This window comes from Panthera tigris, chromosome C1 (assembly GCF_018350195.1).
Source record: "Panthera tigris isolate Pti1 chromosome C1, P.tigris_Pti1_mat1.1, whole genome shotgun sequence".
NCBI lineage: Eukaryota > Metazoa > Chordata > Mammalia > Carnivora > Felidae > Panthera > Panthera tigris.
The window spans coordinates 33,757,512-33,782,828 of record NC_056667.1 but is presented as its reverse complement, the minus strand read 5'-3'; the positions used below and the strand labels follow the sequence as shown (position 1 = coordinate 33,782,828).

The 25,317-nt window shown below is 50.9% G+C and overlaps 3 protein-coding genes across 6 annotated transcripts in view; 2 read left to right on the top strand and 1 right to left on the bottom strand.

Annotated features, from left to right (window-relative positions):
- SZT2 (SZT2 subunit of KICSTOR complex) overlaps positions 1 to 1,826 on the bottom strand; it is a 51,898-nt gene extending 50,072 nt beyond the window's left edge. For both annotated transcript variants that reach the window (XR_006221334.1, XM_007077329.3), the window contains exon 1: positions 1,734 to 1,826. Coding sequence is in view for 1 of the 2 variants with exons in the window: in XM_007077329.3 (XP_007077391.2) it covers positions 1,734 to 1,760 (27 nt within the window). In the remaining variant the exon portion in view is untranslated. The remainder of the gene's footprint in view (positions 1 to 1,733) is intronic.
- A 74-nt stretch (positions 1,827 to 1,900) lies between these two features.
- Positions 1,901 to 6,967, top strand: MED8 (mediator complex subunit 8). The gene is made up of 7 exons (XM_007077332.2): positions 1,901 to 1,970; positions 3,299 to 3,417; positions 4,102 to 4,246; positions 4,773 to 4,913; positions 5,109 to 5,190; positions 5,547 to 5,795; positions 6,587 to 6,967. The coding sequence occupies exons 1-7, from the start codon at positions 1,965 to 1,967 to the stop codon at positions 6,649 to 6,651; spliced, it is 807 nt and encodes a 268-aa protein (XP_007077394.1). The 5' UTR covers positions 1,901 to 1,964; the 3' UTR covers positions 6,652 to 6,967.
- On the top strand, positions 6,624 to 25,317 carry ELOVL1 (ELOVL fatty acid elongase 1). 3 transcript variants are annotated; one of them, XM_042996855.1, is made up of 9 exons: positions 17,800 to 17,879; positions 18,054 to 18,110; positions 23,117 to 23,176; positions 23,358 to 23,548; positions 23,723 to 23,803; positions 23,948 to 24,004; positions 24,093 to 24,198; positions 24,288 to 24,424; positions 24,582 to 25,317. In XM_042996855.1, the coding sequence occupies exons 2-9, from the start codon at positions 18,095 to 18,097 to the stop codon at positions 24,801 to 24,803; spliced, it is 870 nt and encodes a 289-aa protein (XP_042852789.1). In that variant the 5' UTR covers positions 17,800 to 17,879; positions 18,054 to 18,094; the 3' UTR covers positions 24,804 to 25,317. The 3 variants fall into 3 exon arrangements, with proteins under 3 accessions (XP_042852792.1, XP_042852789.1, XP_042852790.1); XM_042996858.1 differs by lacking the exons at positions 17,800 to 17,879; positions 18,054 to 18,110 and adding an exon at positions 6,624 to 6,647; XM_042996856.1 differs by lacking the exons at positions 17,800 to 17,879; positions 18,054 to 18,110 and adding an exon at positions 20,467 to 20,583.

Here is a 25,317-nt window from a genome sequence, read left to right as displayed (position 1 = left end):
GGGAGGGTCAGAGAGAGGGAGACACAGAATCCGAAACAGGCTCCAGGCTAGGCTCTGAGCTGTCAGCACAGAGCCCGACGCAGGGCTCGAACTCACGGACCACGAGATCATGACCTGAGCCGAACTAAGCCACCCAGGCGTCCCACTGCTGTTGTTTTTTAAATGTTTATTTATTTTTGAGAGAGAGAGAGAGAGAGAGACCAGAGAGACAGAGAGAGCAGGGGAGGGGCAGAGAGAGAGGGAGGCACAGAATCTGAAGCAGGCTCCAGGCTCTGAGCCGTCAGCACAGAGCCTGAGGCGAGGCTTGAACTTGTGAACCGAAAGATCATGACCTGAGCTAAGTTGAATGCTTAACCGCTTAACCGTTACCTACTGAGCCACCCAGGTGCCTCCATTTCCTCTCATCTTAATTCTTGCGGAGAGGTACTCCAAATTCTTTCAGTCTTTCTCAGTATTGACATTTCAGATGTATGGCTTCTTTGTGAACATGTCTGATTCTTTAAAATAGGGTAGAGTTTCCTACTTAATCTTGGGTTTCATAACACCAAATCCCAACAAACTGGAGACTTACCATCCTGTGGCTATTTTATTATTTACACTATAATCACTATGGTTAAAAACACAAGATCTGGGACCAGGCCACCTGTTTTGGGAGTCCTGGCTCCCCTACTTACTAGCTGTGTAACTATGCTGCAAGGATCTCTGTGTTTCAATTTCCACAACTGAAAGATGGGAGATGATAAAAGTGTCTAGGACAAGAGGATTAATTGATATTGGCAAAGCATCTAGAATGGTGCCTGGCATGCAGTACTCATTCAATAAATGACTTCTATTTTTGTCATTCTACACATCCTTGACCCTTCCCACCTACTCATATATTCTCCTACATCACTGGGCACCTGTTCTAGTGTTCCGTTTTTTCCAAAGCTGAGAGATTTTATGCTCAGGTCTTCTAACTTCAACTCTGCTAGTCCCCAGCTGAGGAGCACTTGGGTAAGGTACTTAACCTCCCTCACTTTTCAATTCCTTTATCTGTAAATGAGAACGGATACTGCCACATTCTTCGCCTAAGTTTTAATAACGTAATGCATGTATGAGTTCCTCGCGTGGTCCTTGGCACCTAATCGATGCCTCCTGTGCATTTTCTGGTTTAACACGTCAAGTCCTCACAACACACCATAAGACAGGTATTTTATGAAGAAAGAAACAGGATCCTGGAAATCAAGACTTGCCCAAAGTTGCACAGATAGCTAAATGGCAGTGCCAATGCTGGACGAGGTTTCACTCCGAGTCAAAAATGTTTTTTCGCGAAACCAAAGCTGCTCCCCAAATGCACGAGCGCTAGAACTAAATTAATTCATGCTGTCTACGGCATTCCGATGTTTGGAGAAATGCATAAACCATCGATGTCTACTGCCGTGCTGCCCACGGAAACTGCAGCAGAAAATCAAACTACAGATTTTGTTAATAGCATTATTAAGATCAAAGAATACGAAAGCCCCAGAGTCAGCGACGTGTCTGAAATTTCAGTAACCAAAACAAAGCGACGGCGACGGGTTTCTGCTCCAGCCCCCCGACAAAACTGCGGGCCGAGGGAAGGAGGTTCAATGGTCGGGCCTACGGGGCAGGGCCTCCCCCAGACGGGGAGGAGGCCACCGCCGTGCCAGGCCGCCGGATCCTCCTCCTCGGAGCTCGGGGCCCAGTGCCCAGCCTTGCACCCGCCCGCCCCTCACCTCCGGCTCCGGGCGCTCCGAGGCCATCACACAGCCCTCCCGCGCCGGCCCGGGCCAGAGAAGATGCTCCACTCGTGACCCCTGACCCGGCTACAAGCGTCCCGCAGGAACCGGAAGTGAGTGGGAGGACCGAGTTCTGAGTTTCCTGATTGGGGGACGAAGACCTCTCAGCGAGGCTCTCGGACTAGGAAACCGGAAGGGGAAGTCGTTGCCGCCTACACTGACGCCGCAATGCAGGTGAGAGCGGGCTTGGGACTGTTGACCGCTAGCTGGTTTCGGGTAGCGGGGTCGATAGCGGGCTGGCCGAGGGGAGGGTGAGGAGTTGGGGCTGAGAGGAGGGGTTAGAGCCCGCAGCTGACGAGTAAGGGACCGCGGGATGGGGGGCGCGACCGACTGGAGAGGTGGGGGTGGGGCCCGGACTGCCGAGTCGTGTGGAAAGAGGCCCCGCTGACTTGCTGGGGTGCGCGAAAGGGTCAGGCTGTAAACTGGCAAAGTTGAAATGCGATCCAAGGAAGATGGCTCAAGAAGGAGGCGTGTTGGCTCAGGCCCCGGCCTAGGTCGTTGGATGGACTCTGTTGGATGCAGACGTAACAGGGGATCTGGAATTGGAGAGCAGCCCGAGAGGTGAAGGAATTGTTGGGCGGGGGGCGGTGGCCAAAAGCTAAGCTAATTATAATCTGAGGCTGTGGGTGGAACCCAGGATCCAGGCCCCTGTCTTGAACGTTGGCGAGTTTGCAAGACAATTTTGCATCTTTCTTCCCAGGCTGAGCCGGTTAGTTATTAAGGATGGAGAAATGAAGTAAAACTGGAGACCCCAGATGGAGGAAAACGCTTTGCGGATACCCTAGCATTTAAAATTGTTTCTCTGGTGCTCAGGAGCATATGCATTTTGTTTTATTTTGTTTTTCACTTGCCACTTACTTTCTTGCACCTGGTCCGCTGTCAGTAAATGTTGTTCAGTTGACTGAGCTTGTGAAAGAGATACAGAAATACTGGCATTGAGAAAAAAATGGGTGCCGATTAATTCAGCAAGAAGAAGCTTGAAAACATCAAATGCTGAGGGCAAATGAAGAGTGGGAGGTGGGGGTGGGGGTGGGCGGTGGTGGTACAAGCCTGGTATTCAGGGAAACCTTCATGTGTAGGTAGGTTTCCCAGGGATTGTGTCTTTGGCAAGACTGCCACGCTCACAAGGCAGGTTCTAGTACAGGAGAAGTTGGAGTACACGTGCTGCAGGGGTTCACAAAAGATTATAAAGCCCAGGCATTAGGTCTGGTGAAAATGTCTCAGTGAGAGAGTATAGAGTGTATCTAACACAGAGAAAAGCCAGACGTGAATTAGGAGACGATGAGAGAAAGGAGGAATTGAGGTCAGGCGAATGGATTGAAAGGTCTGAGGGTTGATGCTGTCTGTAACCCAAATACCAAAGATAGAAAACCACGCTCTCCTATGCCAGTGAGATCCTGTGTTTCTCGACTGGTGTTGCACACTGCCATCCTGGCTCTTCAGCCTTCCTCTGTATGTGTCATACACCTATCTGGGTAACCCACCTGTTCCTGTTGGTGCAGAGGGAGGAGAAGCAGCTTGAGGCATCATTAGATGCACTGCTGAGTCAAGTGGCTGATCTGAAGAACTCACTGGGGAGTTTCATTTACAAGTTGGAGAACGAGTATGACCGGCTGACCTGGTAAGGGTTGCCAGGGTAAGCCAAGGAGGGCTCCATGGGTGGGGGGCTAGGCCTCCTGGTGGACCGGGTATCTCCAGTGATATCACAGTTTATCACTTTGCAAACATCTTTTGGTTTGGTAAGAGCTGGGTTTCCCAACGTTTAACAAGTGAAATTTGGCTTAGGGCCTCTGTGGCAAGGAAGTAGAGAAATGCCTAGTTTCCCAACCCAAGGTCTTTTTAGCTTTTGATTCTCACCCTTTGACATCTCTGGGAGGAGGTACTCCCTCAGTAATCCACCCACTATAGTAAGAATGCAGTGTTCATCTTGGGTCTCTTACCACAGTTGCTGCTGAGTCTTTTCAGGTTCAACCTACTATGGAAGTGTGGATCCTATTTTCAGGCCGGAAAGGAGAATTTTACCCAGTTTCTGAGTTTTTAGTGATAAATATAGCCATGGTTCTTATTTTGCCACTGGATCTCACCCCATTCAAGTAACAAACTGCCTTATTTCTCCATCTCTGCTAGAAACTGAAAGTATGTCCCTCTTTCCTAACCCCACAATCCCTGGGAGCCAGTCTGGTACCTGCCCAGTCCAGCTGTAGTGCAGTGAGTCTTTTTGGGGTGAGCCTGGGTGTTCCTAGTCTGAAGGACCCCTTCAAGGCTACTTGACTGAGACATTCTGACGCTTCCTTATCACCACCAGGCCCTCTGTTCTGGACAGCTTTGCCTTGCTCTCTGGACAGTTGAATACTTTGAACAAGGTCTTGAAGCACGAAAAGACACCACTGTTCCGTAACCAGGTTATCATCCCTCTGGTGTTGTCCCCAGACCGAGATGAGGATCTCATGGTAAGAAGAGGAGAAGGGTACAGTGTGGGAAATTAAATTCTTAGATGAGAACTTAGAGCATAATTGTTGCTGGGTTACTTTAGAAGTTCTGAATGAGGAGTAGTTTGTGGCAGTAGAAAGCAAAGGCTGCATTTTGGAGACCTTGCTTTTTGTCCCTCTAGAGTTGAGGAGCCACTCCCCAATAGTACCAAATAACCCTGAGGCTTATGTCCCCAAGGCAAAGATCTTTCTTCTCCAAGACCTATCTTGAGCAAGAGGTATGTTCTGTTGTGATTTTGTCTATTTCAATCTTTTATTAAAATGTAGCGAAGGGAAACTTGCCCCTGGGTCTGGTAGAAACCTGTGTGAGGAGACAGAAATGAAGCATGGAGTAAGCGGACTAGTGTCCTAGGAAGCTAGGTATTGGAAGTGTCAGGTGTAGTCTTCCCTGAAAATGTACTATTTGCCTATGGAAGGAACTGTATATCGGGCCAGATCAACTCTTCGTGAATTGCATAGGAGGATCAGTAAAATCTGTGTGTTACAGCGGCAGACTGAAGGACGAGTGCCTGTTTTCAGCCATGAGGTGGTCCCTGACCATCTGAGAACCAAGCCTGATCCTGAGGTTGAAGAGCAAGAGAAGCAACTAACAACAGATGCTGCCCGTATTGGTGCTGATGTGGCTCAGGTTGGACTGAGTCCCTGCCCTGCTGCCCCCTAGCGCCCCGAACCCCATCGTGAGAAGCTAGGATTTACCGTGTGCACCTGGTAGGGATGCATGGTTTACCCATAAGTTGCCCCTGGAGGAGCACAAGGAAGAAACTTCACCGTCATCATTTCTGGTCAATGGCCTGATCTCTGCACAAATGTATGTTTGTTACAGAAGCAGATCCAGAGCTTGAATAAAATGTGCTCAAACCTCCTGGAGAAAATCAGCAAAGAGGAGCGGGAATCAGAGAGTGGAGGTATGGAGGGACTGGTGGCGAAATGAAGAAGGAAAAGGAGGATAGATCATTGGGATAGGAATGGTGGTTTGGGTAGTGGCGAGGTGAGGACGTAAGAATGAACTGCTTAGGAAAGGGTATGCTCCGTTCTGTTAGCTTTTTGTAGTTAGGGCTTGCCCTAGAGCAGGTGGAGGGTGTGGGTAAAATGAGAAGGGAGAGCTCCCAGATAGTTGTGGGGGTCTTTTGGCTCTTCCTCGGGGCTGCCATTGAGTGTGGACGCTGCTCAGGCCCTGGTGCCCATATTGGTCTTCCTGCTGCTACGTTCAGTCCAGGGTCAGAGGCGAACCTCAGGCTCCTCGCTTAACCTTTTTCTTCAGGTCTTCGGCCGAACAAGCAGACCTTTAACCCTGCAGACACCAATGCCTTAGTAGCAGCTGTGGCCTTTGGGAAGGGGCTGTCTAACTGGAGACCTTCAGGTAGCAGTGGTCCTGGCCAGCCAGGCCAGCCAGGAGCCGGCACAATCCTTGCAGGAGCCTCAGGATTACAGCAAGTGCAGATGGCAGGAGCTCCAAGCCAGCAGCAGCCAATGCTCAGTGGGGTGCAGATGGCCCAAGCAGGTCAAACAGGTAAGGTGGGCAGGGGATGACCTTGAGCAGGGAAGTAGGGATAAGCTGGATGGAATGGGCCCCCACCATCTCAGAGCTGGAGATTTTCTCCTTTTCTTTTTGAACTGTGACCCAGAAAACACTTTTCAGGAGTAAAAATCTCATTTGCGACTCTGTAGCAGGCACCAGAGAAAGGAAGAACTTGGAGCAGCAGAGACTGCACCTCCCATCCCCATTATAGAGTTCTGTCTCAAATACCTTTCTGTCCCATTTACTCTGGGTATCATGTGTGCCGTCAGGGTCGTTTCTTAAAGAAAGCAATGGTCAACCTTCAGTGGAGACCATCTGCTAGGTGCACTGAGGATTGACAAATAGGCAAGCTCCACGTACTCTTCTCTGTGTCTTGTCTTTCTGCTTCCAGTTGATAGTTGCGAGAACGGTGTGGGGGAATTCAGACGTGAGTAGCTGGAAGAGGCATTTTCTTTCAAAGCTGTCTAAGAAAAGGAACAATTACAATTAGAGAGAACATACTCTTCCACCTGTGACATTAAATGGGGTCTAGCTGTTTTGTCTGGGAGTAGCTGAGCAGGAGACTGCTGGGGTGTGTTCTGACCCCTTCCCTATGAGCCCCTCCCTCCCAGACACCTTCAGGGAGAGGGCTGGTCAAGAACCACACCTCTGATCGTTGCTACCCGGGGCTGCAGAGGTTCTGAGATGAGAGTGGTGGCAGAAGGGAACTTGAGAGACCACCTGTCTGATTTATCGTGAAAATCTTACTGTGCTTCAGGTATCTTTCTTTGTGTTCCTTTCAGGAAAAATGCCAAGTGGAATAAAAACCAACATCAAGTCAGCTTCAATGCATCCCTACCAGCGGTGAGTGTGGCTGGCAATCCCCACTCCCAGGTGCTCTTTGCAGAGGTGGGCAGTGAAATTGCCTTTTGCCCAAAGCGGAACTAGATGTGTACAATAAAAAGAATGTGAGCTTTCAGCACCAGACAAATCCCAGCTTCACCACTGACTGACTGTGTGACCTTGGGCAAGTGACCTAATTTTTCTGAACCCGTTTTCTTGTTTATAAATGGTGATAACCTACCTCATAGGGTTGTTGTGAGGATTAAAATGAGAAAATGAATGTAAAACACTTAGTACAGTGTGTGAAATAATGGGTATTCAATAAATGATAGTGGTTTTTTTTTGTTTTTTTTTGTTTTTTATGTTGAGAGAGAGAAAGACAAAAGAGCGAGCAGGGGAGGGGCAGAGAGAGAGAGAATCCCAAGCAGGCTCCGCGCTGTTAGCATGGAGCCCAACGCGGGGCTCAAACCCACAAACTGTGAGCTCATGACCTGAGCCAAAACCGAGAGTCGGATGCGTAACTGACTGAGCCACCGAGGCGCCCCAATAAATGATAGCTTCTACAGCCACATCTCCCTACTGCCCTCCTCAATCCTCGATCCAGAACTTAGGGTGATGTGATAGTGCTTCGTGTCAGTGGTGAGGTGCTAGACACAAGGTCATGGACTGCTCTGTTCTGTTTGAAAGCCTGTGCTGATTTTGTGCTCCCGGAAACTGTCACAACCTTTATGTGTCCTTAGAGGCACACTGGCTCTGTAGGCTTCCCTGCTCAGCTTCCATCCCGGCCGTCTCTCCAACCTGCAGGCAACAAGTCTTCTGAACTGGGTCTGACGGTCCAGCTGCAGCTCTGGTGAAGCTTGGGCCTGCTCTCCTCCTCTCCTCTAAGAAGCCAGTTCAGCTGTTCCCTGGGAGCTAGTTACAAAGTCCTCTGTCCTTTACCCCACTCCATACACACGAAAGATTTTCTTACTTTGGAGGGGGAGGGGAATTCCACTTCACACCATGGTTCATCAGGGGTTAGTTATCCTCATAATAGTACCTAATTCCTGGACTCCAGCCAGGATGGCTTTCCTCCAGTCCACTGAAACTGTGATCAAACCTGAGCCAGACTGCTGGTGGGTGGGAACAGCCACCAGTACCTTCGCCTGCTTTTATAAAGCTGAAGAGCAGAGTGAGTCAGGTCTGTAGCCTAAGGGGGCTCCTTTGCAGGCAGGGGCAGGTGTTGAGTCAGCAGAAGACCAAAGGGTTTCTCTGAATAAAATTATTAAAATTTTCTTTTTTAACGTTTATTCATATTTGAGAGACAGAATGTGAGCAGGAGAGGGGCAGAGAGAGAGGGAGACACAGAATCCGAAGCAGGCTCCAAGCTCTGAGCTGTCAGCACAGAGCCCAATGCGGGGCTCGAACCCACGAACTGAGATCATGACCTGAGCTGAAGTCGGCCACTTAACCAACTAAGCAACCCAGGTGCCCCTGAATAAAGTTATTTAAATTGATGGCCATCGTGTCAGTGTTAGCCGATAGCGATTTATAAGAGAGCTATAGCGAGGTCAGAGACTATATGTCAGAGACTTTCAAAGTTGATGCAAGGCAATTCTAATTTGTTCTCTCTCAAACGTTTTCTTAGCTCTGATTATCTTTGATCTAAAAGTCCCGAGAGGTTTGAGGAGAGCCTGTTCATACCTTCCAGCTGCCTTTTTTCTGTTCTCTTCTGTCGCACACCAGTACTCTGGCATTTGTTTGGTGCCGGGCAGAGTTCTGCCAGGCTGTGGCAGCAAAGTACTGGAAAAGTGGTCCCTGATGTCACATCCATTCCTGTTCCATCAAGACAAGAAATGGTACCCATAAAGCGCACTAATCGTAGCACACAATAGCGCGGGGAGTCCTGTTACCAGCTCTAAGACAATGCCGGACCTTTCCTCCATTTCAACAGTACTGCTTTATTACTCTGTCAGCCCACTGGGGTGTTCCTGATCTTACCTTTTCCCTTCCTGCTGGAAGTCTCAGAGCTAACTATCATGTTGAGTGGAGTTCAAGTGGTACTTCTCCACAAGCCCTGGATCATCTTTTGGTGACTGCTGTCCTTAATTCCACCAGAAGATTCCCTCCTATTGAGAGGTACCAACCCGAAGTTTCTTTGTTGTCCCAGGTAATCCCATTTGAAATGGGTTCCTTGTCCTCCCAGAGTGGAAATATCCTCCTGCCCCAACGGGAACACATGCAGGACCTCACCTACATCTGGTGACCTGAAGCACACATTCTTTACTCCGAAGGCACTCACATCTCTGTATTCTGTACTCTGGAAGCACATGTTCTCATTTGCAACTCCCTCCCACTCCCAGATCCTCTGGAGTACACACACCTACGTAGCATCGCCAGCTTCAGGATTCAGACAGCCCAGTAAACGCCTCAGCGGATGGTATCTCCCTCCGCTCACACACTCATTCCCTCAGGAGGGGATATATATGGAATTCCCTTTGAAGAAGAGGACAGGACCTGCTTACTTGTTCAGACGTAGGATTCGTAAAAGATGGCTCTCTTGCCCCACTTTGATGGTGTTCCTGTTTCTGACTGCTCTGTTTTGCTTGGGGACTGTTTTCTCCTCTTGGGCCCTTGGAGAACGAGATTAGGTCATTGTACCCCAGGTTTATGCCTAGGATGGAGAAAGACGCAACTGTGAAACCATGAGATCTTACTGCAGCACAGAGTTCACCCTGCTTAAGGCAGAAGCTTACTTAATCCACACTGACATGACAACCATTGTCTAGGACTGCTTCCTCTCCAGGTTTGCCCTGTGGCTGGCATTCTGTCATTGTGGATCCTCCTGTTTACTCATTGCTCCAGTCACCCTATTCTCTTTCTCTTACGATGTCTATTGCTGCCCTACCTAGCCAACTTTACCTGACCTTGTACCTTCTTGTGAAACAGCTCCTTCCAGCTCTGTAAGAGATTCTGGCTTTAGGACTGAACTGGAAGGGCTGTATTACATACCTCCTGTGCCGCTGTCAGGCATGAAGCTGAACTCTGCAGGAATGCCCTAGTGCAAGGCTGGGCCCTTTTCCCACTCCATTCTCACCTCCCCCAGGCAGCTGGGAACAACCTCTCCCTTTGTCTGAGCTTCTTGTACAGAATAATCCCCCTTAGGGACAATGTATTCTCTGTGCCCTGTGGACACAGGAGCCGTGTGAGCTGATCCCAGCACCGGGCAGGACGGAGGCTGAATCCTTCCAAACGCCCACCCTGGGTCAAATCCTGATTACTATCCAGAGAAATGATTAAGGGATGTACATTTTCTTCCATCTGTTCCAAATTTGGGAGGATAGCCTATTGAAGTTTAACAATGGGCCAGAGACTGCGGTCCCTTTTCGGATCACTCCTGAGAGTTCATCATGCCAACCCATGGAGGCTTGATGTGGCTCTGGCTTGATGGCCTCAAACACAGGGGGAACAGTCGGAAAGAATTTGCCGCTCTTCACGTGGGGCTTTCTAGTTGAAACAGAAGGTACCCTCTCCAGCCCATCTGATGGGGGCCATGGCGCCTATCCCTTCAATGTGTGTATGTGTCCCACAGGACCTTCTTTTTCTCTTCCTCTCTTTTCCCCTTTAACTTCTCTCTCTCTTGTTCTTGAACTCCTGTGAGTCACTGAGGCAGAGCTGGATCTCTATAATGGTCTCTACATGAGTTCACAAGCTCTCAAGTGCCACCTACCATTTGGACATGGCAGCTTCCCCAAGTGCATTATGGACAAGGCACCTGACTTCCCTGGGTCTCCGTTTTCTCACCTGGCTGATCCCAGATATCCTTCCTAGCTTTAAAGTCTCTGGCCATGATTCCCAAGCCTACCTGTCCTGTCCCCATACATTTTGATTGTTTTCCACATTGCCTATGTTATATAAGATAAACTGAAATTTTCCTAGCTCAGCCCCTGAATCCTTCAACCCCCTACAAACTATCCCTGAAGCTCCCTCTCCATCACCTGCAAGTTAACATTACCAGCCTCCCTCTAGACCACTTCCCTCAATTGTTTTCTAGCTTGCACTGGTTCTCTAGTGAAAATTCATCAAAGAGGTGGTAAGTTACCCCAGAGACACATGGATGTATGTCAGAATTTACCTTCCCACTGTCCAGCATCCCTCTCTATCCCCTGGGCAAAATCTGTGTACCAGAGAGACTCTTCCAGTGAAAGCAGTGAATGACATTTTCCATGGGATGATAGCCTGTCCTACTGAATCAGAACCTGATCAGAGTCTGGGCTGCTCCCCTCCCTGCCTGCCCTCTGCCGCTCTACCACCTTCCCTTGTTCTCACCTGAATCTCCTGTCTGAGGTCTTCTCTTGCCCACACCCCTGCACGTGCACTACCTGTGTTTTTTGTTTGTTTGTTTTTTACTACTTTGGGCTGCTCCCATTTTCATGGCCCCCTGTGTCCTGTGTCTTTTCCATGTTACTCCTTGACCTCACCTGTCTACTCACTGACTCACAGCCAGGCTCTTGATATACAGGGCTCCAATCACTGCCTCTTCCTCCACCCCTCCCATTCCTTCTACCACTCCTCTGGAACTCCTCTTCAGACATCACTGCTGACCTCATGGCTAAATCCAGAATTATTTTCAATGCCCATCTTAGGTCATCTCCATGGTGTTTGACAGTGCTGACCATTACCTTTTCATCTTTCTCCCCACTTGGCGCCTACCTCACTAACCATTCCTTCTCTGCAGCTTTTGGCCTTCTGTCCTTCTGCCTGCTGTCTCTGTGACCACTACGTTTTCTGTTTGTAACTCAAATTAAGTTTCATTTTCAGCTCAGAGCTCTCTGCCCCAGGATCCATAGGTACCTCAGATACTGCACGTTTAAGTCCAGCCATCCTTCCCTCTGAACCTGTTTTTTTTTTTTTTTTTTTTTTCCATTTCCTGGGTGTGACCTAAGCCAAGTCTGTGGAAGCCATCCTAAACCCTTCATTCTCTGTGTCCCTGGTCCCCCCATGACCCAGTCAGTTACCAAATTCTGCCCATTCTGGCTCCCCAATATCTGTTCATCCCGCCCTGCAACTTAGGCCTCTTTCCCCAAAAGAGTTTTTCAGACTCCCTGTCTCCCACTCCAACGCATATGCCGGGTTGCATTGGCTCCCGGGTAAACTGTGGATCTGATCACATTGCTCCCTTTGATGAAAATTCTTTTTTTAAATTTTTTTTTAATGTTTATTTATTTTTGAGAGAGACAGAGACAGAATGTGAGTGGGTTAGGGGCAGAGATAGAGGGAGACACAGAATCTGAAGCAGGCTCCAGGCTCCGAGCTGTCAGCACCAGAGCCTGACGTGGGGCTCGAACTCACGAGCTGTGAGATCATGACCTAAGCTGAAGTTGGACACTCAACCGACTGAGCCACCCAGGCGCCCCTGATGAAAATTCTTTTGATAGTTCCCACCTTGTGTTTCTTAAGCTGGAGTCCACATAGCTGGCAGGTTGGTGGGGCAGTGTGGCCAAGGCACAAAGTACCAGGATCAAATCATGCTGGTACACTCCTTTTCCCAGGAGTAATTTAAACAGACAACACAAAACTATCATGTATGCATTATGAAGAGAAAATACACTTCAAGAAAGTCCTACTCTGAAGGGGTTCAGAGTAAGCTACCAGATTTCCTAGGATTCTTTCTTTCTTTCTTTCTTTCTTTCTTTCTTTCTTTCTTTCTGTCATTACATTTACTTCATTGGAAAGGTTTGAAAAAGCAGCTCACATTTCCTGGAAAGGCAAGTAAGATTCTATGTGATCTAGCCCCCTGACTGCTTCTCCTGACTTATTTTCCATATTGTCCTGCCATCCACCCTATTTCCAAGCCATACAAACTGCTGGAGATTTCCTGAAAGTGACAAACTCTTTCTGGCCTCCATTCCTTTATTCCCACTGATCCCTCTGCAAGTAACACTTTGCCCCCATCATTCTGTCTGATGAATACCCAATCATCTTTCAAAACTCAGCCAGTGACCCATTCCTCTGTGAAGCCTCCTGACAACCCAGTGTGGGCACAACTCAGCACCACGCCAACTAAGTAAGGTCAGTTACCTTCTCTTTTATGCTTTTTATTGTCCCCCAAGTTCAAGCAGACTGAACTGTCAGCATTTGAATTCCAGTTCTACCTGATAGCTAGCTGTGTGAGCTTTGGCATGAGATGTATGTGTCTGGCACACTATAGCATCAGACCCATCATAGCATCTGATAGTAGCCGCTGCTATTATCAGTGGTATGATGATTTGGTTGACTTTGGAGAGAGAGTATAATGTAGCATTTTGGTTAAAAGAGCAGGTTCAGGGGGGCCTTGGTGGCTCAGTTGGTTGTGTCCCACTCTTGATTTTGGCTCAGGTCATGATCTCGTTCATGGGATTGGGCCTGTGTCAGACTCGTGCACCGATGGCGTGGAAGCGGCTCGGGATTCTCTCTCCCCCTCTGTCTGCCCCTCCCCTACTTGCAGTCTCTTTCTCAAAATAGATAAATAAACATTTAAAAAAAAGAGAACAGGTTTAGACTGCCTGGATTCTAATCCTAACTGTGCCACTTACTAGCTGTTTGAACTTGGACAAGTTAATTTACCTCTCTCTGCCTCAACTTCCTTATTCCTGGGGATAATATTAGTGGCTATATTGTAGAGTTGCTGTGAAGTTTAAATAGATGAATACGTACAAAGTGCTCAGAATGGTGCCTGACAATAGAAGCTCAATAAATATCCACTATCCTCAGGGTAGTGTCTAGAACTCTAATGTCCAGAATTGCTGCTTAAACCAGTGATTCATGAGTCCCTTTGTGAGGACATAACTTCTCCCTCCTCTGCACCTTGTGTGTGCTCACACCATGCCTGCCATCAGGAGCTCCGCCTCCTAAGAGATCCTCTGTGCACATCTGATCTCCCACCGTGTCTCAGCTCATGCAGAGCAGTCCCTGGAACATTTTTACATTGGTTTACCTGGTGTGATAAGTCATTTTTGAATTTACTTTAGTGAATTTTCTTTCTCCCCCTTATTTGACACCTATACTCTCCCACTGTATACTTTGATTTTGATTTGAGACCAAATGACAAGCTCCCTCACCTGAAATGTTCTGTGTCCTCCCTTCTAAACTGAATAAACCAGCTGAAGACTCAGTCCACAGTCTGCCTACATTCTGACCCTACCGGGGGCCCTACTCCTCTCCTAGATGTCTCTGTGCAGGTGTGATGAGTTCCCTCCTCATTTGTCCACGCTTACTAGGTGTGTGCTCAGGTCTTCCTGGGCTGCTGTTGTCTTCCCCCACCCCCGGGGAATCGCAGTCCTGAGCTCCTGCTTGCTTCTCTTCACACTCCCACCAGTTCCACGGGCCTTGTTTTGTCACGGCAACTCCACTGTTCTTGCCGTTACGCTGGAAGTGCTTCAGCCAGGCCTTGACCTGGGAGTCAGGTGCTGTCTCACACCTCCACAGCTTGCACATGCCCTACCCTCTCCTTGGACTGTCTGCCCTCTCTTTTTCCTGCTCCAGGCCCCCTTGTTCATCTAGTGAATAACTCATCCTTCCAGTGTCCCCTACTCCTGTCGCCTACCACCTCCTGACCTGGACACATCTGTTGTGTGACCTTAGGCAAGTTACTTCACTTCCAAGAACCTCAGTTTCCACCTCTGTAAGATGGGATTATAGCACAGACCTCAAAAACGTACCTGCAACTGAACATATTGAAAATTAAAGTTAGAACTTTAAGTAGCTCTTGCTTTTCTACAGGGTAAGGTCCAAACTTCTTAGAAGGGCATAAAAGGCCATTTGGGTATAGAGTCAGCATTCAAATGCAAACTCCTATTCTCTTCCCTTACTCTCTCCTGAGGAATTTCATTTTTATTGCATCATGGCCTGTTAGAGTGCTTTGGTTACAGCACATTAAAATTAAACTAGCCTAACCAAAAACAAAGGAAGGGGGCCCCCATTGTGTTTGGGTTATGTGGAATGGAAGTTGAAAGGTGACTGGCTGTAGGTGGGCTCAAGGGTCCGATGTCCGATGGATGTCCGATGTCCGAGGCTCTCTGTCTCTGTGTTTTTCCACTTGACAACAGTAGGGGCTCATCTCACCCAGGAACTCTGATTATTCTTGCTGGGATTCTGTGCCATGAGGAGCTTGGATTGGGGGAAGTGGGAAGAACCATGATTCCCAGGCCAATGGAGTGGGGCAGGGATTCCCTAAAGGAAATGAAAACAAGGGGGTGGGGGAAGTGTCTGAGCTCCCACAGTCCACTTTGTGTGATTTCAGAGAATCTTTGGATGTTTTTTTTCTTTTTTTGCCTCGAGCCCCACCTGTTCTTCTAAACTTACAGAACTGTATTTAAGATTGTGCAGTGTGCAACCCTCCCTCACAATCCACGTGTCCCCAAAGGTATTCAATTCCTCACCCTGCTCCACCTGAGTGATCCCGCACAACCATCTTACTGTCAATTCTGGGTTTCTCTCTGCTCTGTCTTCTCTCCCTGCTCACTCCCCTTACTTTAGATACAGCCCTGGGCGTGTCACACCTGTGCATCGGGGCTGGTCTCCCAGCTGGCCCTCCTTCCTTTCCTTTCCCCCTGATGTTATATATCTTACCGTCTCCAGGTTTGTCTTTGTAAAGAACAATGGGGATCCTACCAACCCCTTTCTTAAAAATCCTTGGGGACACCCCAGTACAAACAAAACTCCTCCTACTTTCATTCAGACCACTTCATGGTTTGGGGCCGGCCTACTTCTTAACCTTCTTGCATATGAAGGCCTCTTATTCAGCAGCATATCCTTTGGCCAAGCAGCATCAGGTGCAGCGATTCTCTACACCTGTCCTGCGTGTTCCTACTTCCATCCCTTTGTCCACACCTTTTCCTCAGCCTGGAGCACCTGTGTTGCTTCTCCCTTACTTACCACGTGGCCTTGAGAAAACTCCATCACCCTTTCTGATTCTGTTCTTTTCATCCACAAAGCAGTGATAACAGTAGTTACCTTACGGGACTGAACCATAAGAGCATATGGAAAGCAGCTGGCCCCATTCTTGCCGGAGAAGGTATTGAAAATAAGCTACATTTTCTCTCTTCGCCGTTCGGCCTTGCTCACACATCTTCCAGATCTGGCTACCTGTCTTTCCTCCATCCTGATGACTTCCCCTGGAGGAAAGAGTCTCCCCTTTTCTCCCTCCAGAGCCTTTTCTGCAGGTTCTATCACAGTCCTCTCCCCCTACCTGAGTGTCTTTAGTTCTGTTCTGTGAACCCTGAATGCTGCCCACAGCATGTAGGCATTGGCTACCCACTGACAGTTGTGATGAGCGCTTGCACGCATCCTCTCCCTTCTGCCAGCTGGATGTCTTTCCAGCCCTGGTTCCTTCAGCCATAGGCGGAGGACACTAACTAGCTGGTGAAGGCCCAGGGATATGCAGAATGATTAACTGACAAACCCTTCACCCTTTCTTTACTCCCCTGTCCTCACGGACTCAGCCCTCCCCCCAACTCCTCTGTGTGGTGAGGGTGTAGAAAGTGCCCTTTGTCCTTTACAGGACAGTGAAGGGAAGTCTGTCCCAGCCCCCAGGAGACTGCTTCCGTCTCCACCTGCCACTCCTGGTGTCTGTTAGCCTATAGACCCTCAGCTCCTATTTAAAAAAAAAAAATTTTTTTTTAAAACATTTATTTATTTTTGAGACAGAGAAAGCATGAACAGGGGAGGGTCCTGGTGTCTGTTAGCCTATAGACCCTCAGCTCCTATTTTTAAAAAAAAAATTTTTTTTTAACATTTATTTATTTTTGAGACAGAGAAAGAGCATGAACAAGGGAGGGTCAGAGAAAGAGGGAGACACAGAATCTGAAACAGGCTCCAGGCTCTGAGCTGTCAGCACAGAGCCTGACACGGGGCTCGAACCCACGGACCACAGGATCATGACCTGAGCTGAAGTCGGACGCTTAACTGACTGAGCCACCCAGGCGCCCCGACCCTCAACTCCTATTGTCTTTAACCCACGACTCCCTGTGTCTCCATGCTCTGTCCCCCCACCCACTGCTCCACCTGCTCGCCCCCCCACCCCACATACGCGTGCGCGCACAGGCACGCCTTTTCCCATTTGTTCCTCATTGTTGTTCCTGCTTCTTTGACCCGCTTCCTTTGCATTTTTCTGTTGGAACATGTAAAGCCTCAGATAATCAAGGGAACTGAGTTGTTAGCATCCACACGGAGGGTGGTTTCAGATTGAACCCTTGCAGAAAGTACATCAGTGGTTTTCTGGGGAATGAGGATGGAGAAGGGCCCCTGAGAGAGCAGTGAGTGAGGAGTGAGTCAGGTCGTGTGGGACCCTGGGGGAAGTCACCTTACTTCCAATTAGGAAGGCCGCATGAAGGAGGGGGAGTTGTTAGACAGCTCTACTGGGCATTCTTCCCCCCACACCCCCTCCTCACCACCTGGCCTTCATCCTTATCAAGACTGAGTTCCGGGACCCCTTCAGTTTCTCCAGTTCATCAGCCTGCCCCTCATGCTGGTAACCTTCCACCCAGCTTCTCTGCAGGCCCCAAACAGCCTCCTTCTCTCCCAGTCCCCTGAGAGTCCCCTGACGTGGCCATCTGTGAGGTGTTCCCCTTAGCCAAAGGCTAATCTCTCCATGTGGATGCTGGATCTTTCTCCATATAGCACGTAAACGTGCTCAAGCCGCTTCCCATTAAAAACAGCCATTAGAAGGTGAGAGCCAGACGTTGATATTTTAAAAGCTCCCCAGGTGATAGACAGTGTGCAGCCAGGGCTGAATAACACAAATCCAAACTTCTTACCCTGGCATACAGGGCTTTTTATAAACCAATTCCTGCCCATACCTCTATGTCCTCTGAGCTTGAGCCACATCAGACTATTAGAGCTCCCCAAACCCACCACATCTCCTGCTTCTATGCCTTCACACACTTGCTTCTCTCTGCCGGCAATGCATTTCCTTGCTTTAGAACGTGTCCTTTAAGGCTCAGCTTTGGTGCCATTTCTGTGAAGCCTTCAAGAACTCACCCCCACCCTGGGGTGAGGTGCCCCTCCTCATGCTCTCATAACTCTCTGGGTTTATCTCTGTGGGAACACTCACCACATGCCACTATAATTGGTTACTCAGACATCTGTCTTCTCCTCTAGACCGCGAATGTTTTGCAGGAAACCCAGGGCCATGCAGATGCCATTTGGTAGGACTTGGGGCTAGATGACCTCTCTCAGATATTGGAAGATGCTTTCTCCCAGGACCAGGACAGGAACTGAGCGAAGTGAGCCTTGGTGCGTGTTCATTCACTTAATCTGTCAACATTGACTGGGGGCTTGCTGTGGACATGTACCACGGGTGAATAAATGGTAGTTGTAGTCTCTACAACTGTCTCTACTATGTTTGACCTCTGGGACTGTTACATCATCCCTGATAATCTGCTTCGTTTGTTTCTAATTCGCCTCTAGATGGACGCCGAATCCAAAGCCCCTCCAGTAGTGCTCTCAGAATGGTGTGTGCACACGGTATGCATGTAGGAAATACTGGTTACACAAATGCTCATGAATATGCATACAATATTGACATATTGGTTATTAATATTGGTGTATTCATTTTTAATGCTTTTGTTATTTTATTTTTGAGAGAGTGTGAGCAGGGGAGGTGCAGAGAGAGAGAGGGGGACAGAGGATCTGAAGTGGGCTCCATGCTGACAGCAGAGAGCCCAATGTGGGGCTCAAACTCACAAACCGTGAGATCATGACCTGAGCCAAAGTCTGACACTTAACTGACTAAGCTACCCAGGCTCCCCTCCTCCTCCTCCTCCTTCCTCTTCTTCTTCTTTTCTCCTTCTAAGTTTATTTATTTATTTTGAGAGAGAGGGAGAGCACAAGCAGGTGAGGGATAAGGAGAAGGAGAGACAGAATCCCAAGCATGAGCCTCACACGGGGCTCAAACTTACGAACTGTGAGATAATAACCTGAGCCAGGATCAAGAGTTGGACGCTTAACCACCTGAGCCACTCAGGTGCCCCTATATTGGTGTATTCTTGATGTGCTAGTTGCTCTCCACCCTATCTATGAACCAGTGAGAACAGAAACAGTGCCAAGCGCTTAACGTGACCTCACTCCTTTAATCTTCGCCATAGCAAGGTAGGCACTGTGGCTCCCATTTCATAGAGGTTCGGCAACTCGCAGAAGGTTACGCATGTACTCCCTGGAAGGTTTAAACTTGGGCCTGTGGAGTCAGGTGTGACCCCAAAGCCACTAAAATATACCTGGAACACATTAGGCTTTCAGTGAGGGGTGGAGTGATTTACTACCTTGGGAGAGCTGTTTATACCTTGTATTGAGCCAGGGGCCAGGCCTGGAGCAGTGGGCGTGTGTGACAGATGTTGACATCCTTGGGGAAGGTAAAGCACAGGATATGCACAGGACACAGGTAGAGTGGGAGACGGGGCCAGATCAGGGAGGCCTTAGTGTAACAACACTAAGAAATTTGAGCCTTTTGAGTCCTTCTGCTATTTCCTTTCCAGGGTAGTTACTAATGGGCCGGATCATAGCTGTTCTTTGGCTCTGACCTCTTACCTCTAAGACTAAACTTTCGCACAGATACATTCCACCATTTACGCACTACTGTTTCTTCCAAACCATTGTTTCTTCCGAATTCCCTTTCTGTCCACATCTACACCATCCAATCTGACAAGCAGTTATTGGGTCACTATATGCAAAGGACTGCTCCAGGAGCTGCCAGAGATACAGGTTTCATTTTGCTAAAACTTAGCCCTTATCCCAGTTCAGTCTAGTAGGTTAGTGTGTGGAGCTAGGAGGGGAGAGTGCAGGAAGGCGGATGGACAGCTAAGTATATATAGAGAGTGCACCTGTCTTGGGACATCTCCAGTGTCTGCCTCTCCTATCCCATCAGTTTCCAAACCTTCTTACGTCAGGCTGTTTTCTCTCACCTGGGCTGCCTCAATAGCCTCATCACCCTGGCTGCCAGAGTGAAATGACTCAGCTAGAGGCAAACCCAAACCCCATGCAGGGACAGCATCTGCCTGGTTCATTGATGTGTCCCTGGTATTTGCCACAGTCTCACACACGGTAAGTGTGAGACAAATATCAATAAATATTTGATAATACAAGCCTCATTGCAGCCTCCTCAGAAAGCTTCGCTGTTTCTCCTCTACTTCCAGAATAGAACCAAAGTGCCCTGGTTGGCCTTCAGGCCCTAGGGCCTTTCAGCCACAGCTGGCTTCACTTCCTTTTGCCCCCCTCCCCCCCCCCCCCCTTTTTCACTACCCTCAAGGCCAGTTTAGCTAGTGATTCACTGTTCCCACCTCGGGTCATTTGTATTCTCCCACAGCCAAATCCTCCTAGCAGTCCCTAATGCTAGGGTTCATCCAAGTTTATGGGCTCCCAGGGAAGGCTTCCTTACACAGCTGCTCCCTCTGGCTGAGACCTCCCTGCCACCCCAGGTCAGCCCATAGAACACACACTGCCTCGGTCCAACCCTCCCATCACCCTCTGGAGTGAAAGCTCAGGGGGAGAGGTCTGCTTAGTCCTGGAACTTTCCTCAGGGTCCTAAGCTGGGTGGGCCTGCCACAAACAGAGGATGTGTTGGTCACGTGGGTGGACAGTCACCAGAGGGCCCAGAATAAGACTGAGGGTCGGGAAGAAGCAAGGTGCACCTCTGGCGGGCCAGGGCCGGCCCAGGGCGACCTGATGGAGGCGAGCGGCCAGATGCCGAGGGAAGGGGTGGGGAGTCCGGGCTGGGCGTGCTTCCTGCCCCGGAATCTGGCGGCCCGCCCCTGCGCCCGCCCCTCGGGCCGAGCCCAGTCGGGGCCAATCAGCAGGCGCCCCCCGCCCGGCCCGCCCTGTCCCCCTCTGGTGACAGAAAGTCGGCCCAGCAGATGAGGAAGTGGCAGGCAGGCTGGCCCTGGGGACTTCTCTCTGGCCCTGCTCCTTCCAAGCCCTCCACTCCTGCCCGCCTGGCCCCCCACTGGTGAGTCTGGACCTTCCACGGGCGGGCTGCCCACGTGCCCGGGCACCCTGCCTAGCTGGCCCTGCCCTGCCCTGCCCTGCCCAGCCTGTGGGCGAGGCTGTTCCCGGACCGTGGGTGGGAGGTCCCAGCTCTCTGGGGCCGGCCCTGGCCGGCAGGCTCCCTCCGATCCCGGCTCCCGTTTGCTCAAACCTAGGCCTTCTTCCACCACCTCTGGGTCTCGTCCCCCGGTGCCTCTTACCCTCCCTCTCCTTGGCTCCCTGCTCCTCTCTTCTCCCTTCCCCTCCCCCTTCCTTTGCCTGTCTCCTTTTCCCTTCCATCCATCTTAAAGGAAGGAAGCACCCAACCGAGTTCCCCTACCGGAGACACACCCAGTGCTTCTCAAGCTTGGGGAGAGGTCCTCTCCGGAGCCTAGAGCCACTCCTGACCTTCAGGGCGCATGAGTGTTTGTGGGAGGTGAACTTGAGTGGTGGCTGAGAGAGAGCGGGAGAGATAACCAGCTGGCAAACTCACATGGGTCAGGGAGGAACTGTGTGTCTGAGTGCAGGCCTATGCCAGGTAGGCCCTACCACAGGAGAGGCAGCGGACCAACAAAATCTGGTTGGGAATGAATGAATGACGAAGGTCATCCATGAAAAGAGACCTGCATGCATGACCCAAGGCAGGTGTGTGTCTGCGTGCGGTGTGGGTGGTTTTATGTTCATTCACCTCAAAGTGGAGTGTTCGAGTTTATGTCTGTGACCACATTTATCTGTGACTCGCGTACGTGTGAGTAAACCCGTAAACCTGCGTGTGGGCCGTTTGCACATGGTGATGCAGGACCAACGAAGAGTGTTCTGGGTGTGTTGCCAGCGTGAATGGAGTGAGGAGCAGGTCTGAGTATCAGGAACTGCATGTCAAAGTCCGTGGAGGCTTGTTTGGGTGGTGTGTCAGAGGAGGGTGGTTGTCACCAGCAGGAGGTGTGAGGGCTCCGTGTGTACATATGTGCGCGGGGGGGGGGCGGGGGGGGCGGTGGTCAGTCTGTCGATGGTGGTGGTGGGGAGAGCCATGCTAGAGGTGCTCTGTGCATACAGGAGGACTTGGGGCCTGACAGTGGTGGGTGCAGCTGGGGGTCGTCACGGAGGCTGGGGGAGCATCTGTGAGATGTGTGCCCCGTGAGTGTGGGAGGGGCACGGGTGCAGCCTCAGTGGATGTGTCAGAAGGTGTATTTTTCACTCGTTGTATTTTTCACGTTGTTGTCTGGACGGAGGGAACCTGGCAGACTGGCGGGCAGGCAGCTCGCAGAGCATCTGCTGCCCTGGCCGTTTTAGGGCAAGGCTCGTCCCTCAGGGACCGCCCCGGCATCCCAGGCTCTCCTGGGGACCGGCCAGAGCTTTTGTGTCCCAGTGCGCCCTCCCCCGACATTCCTTCAGGCTCTGAGGGGGAGAGGGCCTAGCTCATTAGGACCCTCCCTAAAGGAGGGGAAGATTCCTGAGACCTCCCCCACTCACCCACCTCCTCACATGCCACTGGCTTCCCTGCCCCTCCCAGGGAGAGAAGGGTGATTGCACCCATTCTGAAGCAGGACAAACTGAGACTTTCTGGCTAGTTTAGGAGAAGATGCTGGGTGTGGGTTTTCAGCAGTTCTCTTGGGGCCAAGGTGAGCCCTGGGCTGAAGTCCCGTGAGGTTTCTGACTCAAAACTAAGCTAGAGCTTTAGGTCATCTGGCTGTCCAAGGTGGGTGGGTGGGTAGGTGGTGAGCCCCATGCTTTACTTGGCTTTCTCAATCCTGGTGGGTCCTGCTCCTCCGGGCCCTGACCTGTGGCCTGGCCCCACCCTCCACCTCATGCGCAGTGCAGCGGGGGCGGGCGGAGGGCGGGGCTCTGCCAGATCTAGTCAGACAGGTGGAGCCGGGGCTGGAGTCTCAAAGGCTCCTCAGTCTCAAAGGCTCCGGAGTGGAAGGGCTGGAAGGGGTGCCGGAGAGGAGGAGAGCCAGGAGTTGCGAGAGACGCTGGAGGTGAGAGCCCGGGAGGGCAGAGGAGAGGAGGAAGGGGCAGGAGGGAACCGGCGTCCCGAGAGACCAGCATCCCGAAGGTGGACCGGAGCGGTTGAAGGGGAGGATCCCTGGGGAGAAGACAGAACCAGAGCTGAAGAGGTGGGAGACTGGTGGGGAAGGGAGAAGCGGTCATTCCGGAGAGGAGAGGTAAGACTCTCCGGAAAGAGACCGGACTTGGAGAGTTCCCCTGCAGTGAAAGAGGGGAGGAGAGGTCTGGGGGTGAGAATCTCTGGAGGAGCAGAGAGTGAGGGGAGGCTAGTGAGGTGTGGAGCGGAGGGCGGGATCTGTCCTTCCCAGCAGGCAGGCGGGATGTGCGGGGAAGCGGTGCCCTGGCCAGACGGCTTCCTACCCCCAATCCCCAGCAATTCCTTCCTGTCAGTCTTCTGTCCTTTATGCAGGGAGGTGTCGGGAGTTGTCTCATCTGGTCTGCTTCCTGTCTGTGGGTCAAGGGTGGGATGGGGGCACGGTCAGCCCTGACACCCACCCTCCATACCTCCCCAGAATCCTTAGCCAGGATGGAGGCAGTTGTGAACTTGTACCAGGAGATGATGAAGTATGCAGGTAAGATGCCGTCTACCCTTCTTTTCTCCTGTCCTGGGATCCCTGGATCTAGGGCTGTCTCCTAATGGAGAGTCCCTGTGAACCCGTTGACCCTTTGTGACCTGGCCCCATGTCTGTACACCTGGTGGGCACCCTTTGGGACCCCGTGACCCTTTCTGACTCCTTGACCCTTATTCTACAGATCCTCGGGTCCAGGGCTACCCTCTGATGGGGTCCCCCCTGCTAATGACCTCCATCCTCCTGACCTACGTGTACTTCGTTCTCTCACTTGGGCCTCGCATCATGGCCAATCGGAAGCCCTTCCAGCTCCGGGGCTTCATGATTGTCTACAACTTCTCCCTGGTGGCGCTCTCCCTCTACATTGTCTATGAGGTGGGCCCCTGGCATGTCTAGGTTTTAATTCCTGCTGGCAGGATAAGGGGCAGGCCTTGTGGCCAGAGCATGGCATCTCCTTTCCAGAGAGGCCGAAATCCATTTCTTCAGCTAGATAGCAAGAGGGATTGGGCAGGGTGGAACTCTGGTGGTCTAATCCACACCCCTTCCTAGTTCTTGATGTCTGGCTGGCTGAGTACTTACACCTGGCGCTGCGATCCTGTGGACTATTCCAACAGCCCGGAGGCACTAAGGGTAAGTAGGGACAGGCGTAGTGTGGGGTGGCTAGGTTATAAGCAACCTGGGGATAGGAGTTTGGGTGTGACTTGGGCTCCTGGCCCAATTTAGGGAAGTTTTTGGAGTAGCATGGGTGTCCTAAGGCTGCCTGACTTCTTGCAGATGGTTCGAGTGGCCTGGCTCTTCCTCTTCTCCAAGTTCATCGAACTGATGGACACGGTGAGTGGTTATAGGAGAGGTGAGAACCTGTAGGGAGAAAGGAGAGGCCCTGGCTCAGAAACCCCTTTCCTTTCCCCACTCTTCTCAGGTGATCTTTATCCTCCGGAAAAAAGACGGACAGGTGACCTTTCTACATGTCTTCCACCACTCAGTGCTTCCTTGGAGCTGGTGGTGGGGGGTAAAAATTGCCCCAGGTGAGTGGTGAAGGCCACCGGGGGAAGAAGGGCGGGCATTGAGGACCAGCAGCTCAATTCTTCTGACCTCGTTCATTGTACCCTCACAGGAGGAATGGGCTCTTTCCACGCCATGATCAACTCCTCTGTGCATGTCGTCATGTACCTGTACTATGGGTTGTCTGCCCTTGGCCCTGTGGCTCAGCCTTACCTGTGGTGGAAAAAGCACATGACAGCCATCCAGCTGGTGAGGGGCCTGGCCCATAACTGTCCCAACCTTCTGGTCTGGATCCTACCTTTATCCAACTTGCCTTACCTTTGACCCCATCCCTCCACACTCCACATTCAGTCTTTCTCTGCCACCTCTCACTGTTCCCTCTGACCCTTGCCTTCCTCCATTCTAGATCCAGTTCGTCCTGGTCTCCCTGCACATCTCCCAATACTACTTCATGCCTAGCTGTAACTACCAGTATCCGGTCATCATCCACCTCATCTGGATGTACGGTACCATCTTCTTCGTGCTGTTCTCCAACTTCTGGTATCACTCCTACACCAAAGGCAAACGGCTCCCCCGTGTACTTCAGCAAAATGGAGCTCCAGGTACTGCCAAAGTCAAGGCCAACTGAGAAACATGGCCTACCTAGGCGCCCACCTAAGTGCCTCAGGACTGTGCCTTGGGCAGCATCTGACATTTTTCTTCCCACCTATACCTGTGACCAGGGCTTATGTGGTCAGGACTGAGCAGGGGACAGGTCCTCCCCTCCCCACAGCTGGTACACAGGGACCACAGCTTCCGTTCCTCACCCACTTCTCCTGGCCAGCTCCAAGGATGTGGCCTCATTGCCCTCTGCCACTCTGGAGCTGGGGGCTTGAAAGGGCTGGATACTTATTTCCCCCTCCCTGCCTTAAACTTGGGAGAGGAGCACTCAGGACTGGCCCTCAACCAGGGTCTTGTGGCCTTTTTCCTCACACCGAAGAGGTCAGCAATAATCTGTCACTGTGGACCCAGGATCCCTCCTCTACCCACGCTGAAGCAGAAGCTTCTTGGCCAAAGGTCAGGGTGGGTGGGGGGCCTGGGAATACAGCCTGTGGAGGCTGCTCCCTCGCTTATGTCTCCATTAAAAGTGACAGAGAAAACCA